This window comes from Pieris napi, chromosome 1, assembly GCF_905475465.1.
Source record: "Pieris napi chromosome 1, ilPieNapi1.2, whole genome shotgun sequence".
Taxonomy (NCBI): domain Eukaryota; kingdom Metazoa; phylum Arthropoda; class Insecta; order Lepidoptera; family Pieridae; genus Pieris; species Pieris napi.
Genome location: NC_062234.1, coordinates 7,161,945 through 7,169,871, shown reverse-complemented (window position 1 = coordinate 7,169,871; position 7,927 = coordinate 7,161,945). Strand labels below are relative to the sequence as shown.

The following is a 7,927-nucleotide window of genomic DNA, read 5'->3' as shown; positions in this document are numbered from 1 at the left end:
TTTGTTTTTAGTTACTAGTATGTATATTACAAAATTTAATATAATTTTCGTTATAACACTTTATATTTTTATTTTGTCAAAATTCGTCATTTATATAGATGATCCCGATTAAAATAAAATCTGATTGTATGTATACATTATGCTTACTTGTATTATATATATCCAAGAATTAGGAAAGTACTTTTTAATTCATTTTAATTAATCCTGTATGAATTTCGTAATATTTTCCTATAGTTTTCTATTCATCGATTATTCGTTGTGGAAAGTAGGTACATTTATGATTTAGTTTTTTTGGGACTTGGAGAATTACAAAAAAATTAATTACAGATTTACAATCTGTTAATGATTTAATACTTTGCTAAGAGTTTTTGTTTTTTTATGATATAATTTTAATGGCTTCCCAAAATATGTGAGCTCTGTAGACATCGGAAAATATTTTATACATAAAAAAATTTACAATACAAATAAGCTTATTCATAAACATACTAACTCTTATTAAATAAAAGCTCAAATACCTATTGAGTGCATTTTCTGACTACACTAAATTAAATGACGAAGAAAAAAAATTACTAATTTAAAATATTGCATGTTTATGAAAAAGACATTTATAGTTCTTGTTATACTAACAGGTTGTTTAATATTTATTGAGATGTTAATAATCTAAAGAGTTTACACCAACAAATTATTTGGATAGATTAGTTTTAAGGCAGTTTCAGATAAGTCACGTAATTACTAGAAAAAGCAATATATTGGTGCCTTCAAATGCAGCGTTTCAGCACATATTTTGTGATTGTTTTAGTATTTGGCATATTTATGGCTTTTGCTTCTAGCATGTATATTACACAATAAATTGTTTTATTGTAATCCATTTTTTATTGTAATCGTCTATATTTAACAACTTCTCAATGATACAAATAAACGAATATAATATTTATACAATAAAAGAAGAATATTTACAGAATTTAAAGAAAAAAGTTTTTGACCGGATTGAAGTTATGTATTATTATAAATTTACAACTATTTAACATAATTTTAAATTTATCCGAAGAATATTTACTACAATCCGACGAATCTTTTGATAAGGAGGTAGGTAATGATTTAATATTATCATCATACAGTGCCAAAAAACAATATGATGTATGTCTACTATAGGCGAATGCTACACGCTCGATATTTATCGTGATATTTATCTGGTATTTTTTTAGTATACTACAGTCTAGACACTCGATACGAATCGCGTCAGTACGACGGTAAATTTCATTGAGTACACTCGTACGTTTCGTGTTACAATATGAGTAACAATATTAAGAAAGCTTGCGTTGCCATTATTATTATTATTATTATCAGTATATGCTGATATATATCAATATCCAAGACTTTGAATTGTAAACATTTTCCGCTGCAGCACCAGATCGTTTCAAATCTGTTATTTTTTAAATTATTTTCTGTAGTTTGCCTAGTTTGCATTTGAGGTGTCCCATATGGCCGATTTACACGTATTAAGTTGACTAAAAATTTACTAAATATCAACTTAATTTTAAGTAACTTAACCCGTGTAAACAGTGAATTTAGTAAGAAGTTGCAAGTTAAAATTTAGTTGCAACTAAACAAGGTAGAATAGAATTTTGTCTATTTTTCGGTTAAGTTGGTGGTGGTGGTGGTGGGCGTACTTGACACGTTTGGACAGGCAAAATTTAGTTAAATTTAAGTGAAAAGCATAAGCTGGCGGAGTCATTGCAAAGCTATGCTTTTGCTTTCGGCGCTGGAAGCTCAAAAACATATCCAAAACTATTTGTCCGATATGCGTATACAACAATTAATTAACAGTACTAGAACCACTTCCCCAATGAATAATAGTAGCCGTTTTACTCCTTCGCCTTCTTCAAATACGTATTACGTTGAGTCCCCAGAACCTTCACAATCATGTTTTGGAGCATACAATACAGTAAATCCCCAATCAGGAAGAGAAAATCCTATAATATTTTGTTCTGTGGTCGTCCATCTTGAGCGAATAAATGAGTTTAACTAATTATTTAGTATTTTTACGTGTAAACGGTTACTTAAAATTAAGTCACTTGAAATTTAGTTAAGACTTGGCAACTTAATACGTGTAAATCAGCCTATACTTATAGGTAATGTTTCTAATACAAGTATGAATTGTCTATATTATTCCGCCTCCATATATGCGCGTCCTCTTCCATCGCTGGCAGAATTAATAGTGACGTGATAAATATCGACCAGACACTAGACGCTCGATATTTATCGACGATAATTAATACGGATCGTGGATTTTTAGATTTCTAGAAATCCAGCGATCCGTATCACGATACGTGATACGCCTGTACTACACATCGTGATTCTGGATTACGATCCAAATATCACGATAATGTAGCATTCGCCATAGGGATGATTGATAATGACATCGATGTCATAATCGAAAGCCCAACATCGATGATCATTGAGTATCCTATGTAATAGACTCTACTATCGATAAGTAAAAAAATACTTACCTAAGATTATTTATTATTACCTATTTTATTTATAACATTATAGGTATATTTCAGGCATTAGTCTATTGCGCTGTATAGTGTATAGCTATCGTCCGTCGTCGTGTGAAACACCACAGAAAATTAAAGTTAAATTAAAGTTTAACATGCAATTCGACCATTCGACTGTTATAACTTCAATTAGCATTTGACATTACGTCAGACAGTTGTTATTATGTATGTTTGACATACAAACAACGGCGATATGACATTGATGGTGAAATAACCTAGCACTAGTAATAACTAAATTATACAAGACTGATTTTTACAATTTTGTAACAGTTAAATATTAAATTCAGCTTCAGCAACTTGATTACCTTCATCTAAGGCGGAAGCTTTAACTCTGGTGAGTGATTTATTATTATCACCCTTTAAAAAATAATACATTAGATTTTCTAAAAATAATGACGCCCGCTCGATTAATCTGTGTAAATGAATGATTTCTAAATAGTTAATATTTTATTTTCTTGTACAATAATTATGACTAATACGACTAGATAAAAGCACGTAAGCAATATTCAGATATCTGTCTACTACGCTTACACGGCGTCTTCCATCTAATAGTAAAGAATAAGTAGGTTTTTTTCCCATAGGGGCTTTTTTTATTTAATACAAAGAGCATGGCCTTTTTAATAAAAGGCTCATCATAAAATTGATTTGAAACAAATAAATTCTATATGTTTGATATAAGAATCTGGGTAAATAAAATCATATGAAACTTAAGATGGGTTGGGAACTGCTACAGACTGTTGATGAATGTTAATTATTAGATAATTTCTAATTAACATTCCTTAACTAATCCCTTAACTATAAATGAATAGTCCATGAATAATAATCCAATTAAGAATAAATTATGTAGGCACTTTGTTTCCTTAGGGCTTTCCTTACACAGAATGTGTTTTATTAATAACTAGGGCAAATCTAGGTAAATAAATAATATTTTGTTTATTGTAATTATAATATAGAAATTATAAAGAATCTCTGTTTATCAAGCTTAAAAAGGGAAATGCTTGTAAGAGAGTTCAGGAATTCTTCTAATTTTAAGTCACTATTTGTTTAAACACATCATAAGATAAATTTTCAGCCTATTATTAATTTAAAAAAAATACATTATGAAGTCTAACAAAACAGAATAAACTAAGTTATAGTAGTAGTAATATGTCAGATGCAAAACAACAACAATATTAATATATGTAATCTCAATATTCTTTTTGAAAATGAGAAATAGAATTGATTCCAATGTAACAAATATAAAAAAAGTTGCTTTAAATTAAATTCTTTAGTACATACATAGTTTGTAAGAAATTCCATATTTTTAAGTTCATATTCCCGTTAAAGCCTGTTAGATAATTGATTGTATTGATTGTTAAACTCTAACAGTTGTTAAAAAATTCTTTAATATAGTACTGACTTACTTTGTTAATTTTAGTATATAATTTGCTTGATTACTGTGGCTATAACATAACACATACAACATAAATCTTTAAAATCTAGATAATTTAACATAAAGATAATCTCACCATGTACTACCATGCAAATTTGTCATATTGTAACTGTATTAAAGGTGAGTAATACGATCAGGTTTGGTGGTGAAATGAGTTTATAACTTTATAGTATGTTAGATACAGCAGCGGTGGTGATGCTTGTAATTGAAGTATCTTTTTCTTTGTATGATGACTAAACAAAATAAAATAAATAAAAAAGAAGAAAAATAAGTTTATAACAAATTTATTATAATTTGTTAATTAGCTATTTGTCTTTTAAAAGTTGCTCACCAAAACACTTTCCCAGATTAAAATCTTTTAAAAATTTTAATTAAAGTGCTTATTATATTAATATGTGGGCCTTACTCCCATTTTGACCATAATTCATAAAAGTAAATTTATTTCCGTACAAACTTACCATGTCCAGTCTTCACCCATATTTCTTTACCTGACTATATACTACCTTAACTATATTCATATTGGGACATAAAAAGCTTGATATATATATATATATATATATATATGGAAACTGTAAAATATGCACAAACAATTTAGAAAGAATGCAGTTTCAGAACGAAAACATTACAAAAAATCTCTTGATTTCGTAGAAAATTAATGTCTTAATAAAATAGTTAATAAACATAAAAAGAGGAAAAAGCGACGAAATGGCTTCCTCGCTATGACAAAAGAAAATGAGAAAGACAAATAAAGTTAAGATGATACTAGTACAGCAGCTGGCCCTATGTGGCTACGTAAAGCTAGACACCGAGAATAGTGTAAGCTCTTAAAGGAGGCCTATGTCCAAGTACATTCTCTGTAAACAGAAACAGAACGGAACATAGATTAACCAGCTTGCCAATAAATTATACATTTTATGTACTAGGATAAGTATTTTACAGCAATAAAGGCTATTATTATTTAAAATATCTGAAACATAAACTATTTAATATTGCTTTGCAAGCAGCTATGCTGCTTTCAAACCAATCTGTGCTTTTTGTTAACATAGGCAGCAATTGTGTAATGAATTATTTGTGTATGGATGACATTTATAACAGTTTTTTTTATTTATAAAAATAAATCTAATGAAACTAAGTTAATTTTAAAATCCTTATATAGAGACCTTTTGAAGAAACCAGTGATGTTGATTATATGTGATTTGCATGAAATACTACATAAAATCTATTATCTACAAGACAAAAGTTAGATAAACCAAATAATGTTCGTATTCATTTCATAAAAATCTAAAAATAATTTAAACATACAGATGCTACTAAAACCAATCACTTAATTTTTACTTCCAAAAGAAACAAGCGTGCCCTCAATATTACTCTGCGGCCTGAAATTTGCAGCGTGTGTACACAAAGATTTGTGGGCTCTCGAGAGCTCTGCGGATCTAGGGTGGCAGGATGCGCTAGGCGGGCGGCGCATTCGCCCTGCGTCAGACCGTCAGTCGCCCGCCGCCGTGCGTCCGGCCGGCCGCCGACCTATTTGACTTTACATCTTATAACTGAACGACACCTATGCTGAATTAAAACAAATTATTTAACTAAAAAATGTTCAATAATAGTATTTATGAAAGTTTCTTATATTGATGTTGGCTCTTTGACTAGTTTATGCTTTGTTCATGAGATACCTATGGTGTTTGTTAGTGGTTTGAGAGTATAATTATGTTTAAAAGTTGTTGTGCACGGCCAAATAAGAGAAATAATAAAAACAAAACAAAATCTGATAATATGGACTCCCTTAACAGTGTTAACCCAGAAGAATGTATCGAAAAATCAGAAAAAGATCTATGTGCCCAAGAAAAATCTGAAATTATCCAAGAAATAAACACTATTGAATGTTCATCAAATACACCTAAAGAATACGCTGTAGAAACGCCAAAAATTGACGAAATGGAATATACCGAGAACTTGCCAGATTCGACCGTGAAGGACACTGAACATGACCCTAGCTGTAGTGACAAAGCTGCTTTAGTAGAAGAGGATGAAGATAGTGTCGATGACGTTTTTTCCAAACCTGACGTTATTAAAAAACGTTTTTCTGTTGATTATAAAAACACAGCTCGTCTTGATTTCAAAAGGTTTTCTGTCGATTGCAGCCGGAATGTTACCACTCTTGAAGAACTTAGTAATCTGGAGCGGGAACTAGCCAGAACAAATGTCGATGTTCGTCCAATAAGGCGCAAATCGTCAGGCATTTTGAAATCTACTACAAGTAGTAGTGAATTTGTAGATCATCGTTATACACCAAAGGATGACTCTGATTGCGATGACGATGTATTTGAAAGAGACGTATCCCTCTCCACTGATATGGAAGGGCCAAGAGAACCTCCGGCTACTCCTGTTGGTCGTGATGAATTGGCTCTACGTAGGCATCGGTTCTTCTCAGATTTAGTGTGTGCTGCAAGAGCTGCTGTTGAACATCGAGTAAGATTCGATCCTTTAGGGCCAGTTGTTGCGGACTCAGGTATGAACGTAATAAAATATTCGTTGAATAATTTTCATTGCTTCCAGAAAAATCGTTCAAATGTATTAATAAAAAATATTTGAATATGTAAATAATTTTGTCTGAGCCTAAGTCGACATTTCGCGATAAAATATCAAACAATTTCAAATCCTAAACAGTAAATACATAGTGATAAATTTACTACTTCTGTAGTTTAGTAAACAGCGGTCTTAGAAGATATTTTCTTCACAGCAAGTAATTCGCTCTAATTTAGAAAAATACATTATTTCAAAGCCGGTACCCAATATTTGAGAGTCGCACCCCTTAACTATTAGACTAACACTGCTGTAAACAATAATAACGATTATTACCAAATTCAGAATAAATTACCGCCATTATTATTGCCACGCCCCTAAATAGTTAGCTAAATATAAGCCCAACAATAAAGTATTACAAGTTCTGCGTCATTTCAAATGATAACAGGAATGAGTCATTTGTGTACTTACAATATAGCGTATACTGTTTGGAATCGAGACGTGTTTGCCTCAACAGCCGGTCGGTTTGAGTCAGAGTTACATCCGTCCACGGACATTGCCAGTGGTAGCCGGCGCAAGCGCATGATTATACGCTTATGTGCTCATTTTATCAGTGCATGAAACCATAACGGTTTGGTGATTTAGTGAATTTTGTGTATTGTTGTTAAGATTAACTGTATTCTTGACCGGTAAGTCTCGTTATATTCAAATAGTTTTAAATTAATCACTAAGAGCCTATAAGTAAACTATAAAATTATTCTAGTTACAAAAATTGTAATGACTATATTATACGTTTTATGGTAAGACTGAAAGGTAGAGTTGGGCCAGTCATTATTGTTCAACTTTATTGGGCTTTTTAATAAAACGTGTTTTCAATTTATGTTTCCTTCATTGCAAACCGTTATCCTCTTAAAAACAAGTATTCTGTTTCTATTTTTGGTAGTACAAGTTTTGTTAAATTATCAAAAACATTATTATTTTTTACTACAGATTACTAACGGGAAATAAGTTTTAAGTAAGCGTAAATAATATTCAATAGTTCAATACATATATTTTAACTTTCACCGTTTATCTCGTGTCATTTGGTGATAATTTTGTTATCTTATCTTTTATATATGTATTTGCAATTTTTGAACAATGCGTCGGACAGTACAGGATGCAATGTATCATGGTCCATTAAATACAGAATTGTCGGTATCACCAATTGATCAAATCGATATAATTTAATTAACAAGCACAAAACGCGAGAAAAGTTGTTGGGCGTTATTTTTTTGGAAATAAGAGCATTAATTTATAAACAGTAGAACACATGAAGAAAATTGTAAAAAAGAAGTAATGTCTTCTGGATACCAGAGTTTTGATAAATATGTTGTTCAACTTATTAAACTTAGATTACTTTTGTTACGCTTCCTGC

The 7,927-nt window shown here is 30.7% G+C and overlaps 1 protein-coding gene across 3 annotated transcripts in view; it reads left to right on the top strand.

Annotated features, from left to right (window-relative positions):
* The first annotated feature begins 2,738 nt into the window (after positions 1 to 2,738).
* Positions 2,739 to 7,927, top strand: part of LOC125048553 (adenylyl cyclase-associated protein 1) — a 31,758-nt gene continuing 26,569 nt past the window's right edge. The window contains exon 1 of one of the 3 annotated variants that reach the window (XM_047647394.1): positions 2,739 to 2,892. Coding sequence is in view for 1 of the 3 variants with exons in the window: in XM_047647314.1 (XP_047503270.1) it covers positions 5,698 to 6,499 (802 nt within the window). In the remaining 2 variants the exon portion in view is untranslated. Of the gene's footprint in view, positions 2,893 to 5,502; positions 6,500 to 7,036; positions 7,203 to 7,927 lie in introns of those variants that run through there. The other 2 variants (XM_047647314.1, XM_047647476.1) reach the window with 2 other exon arrangements.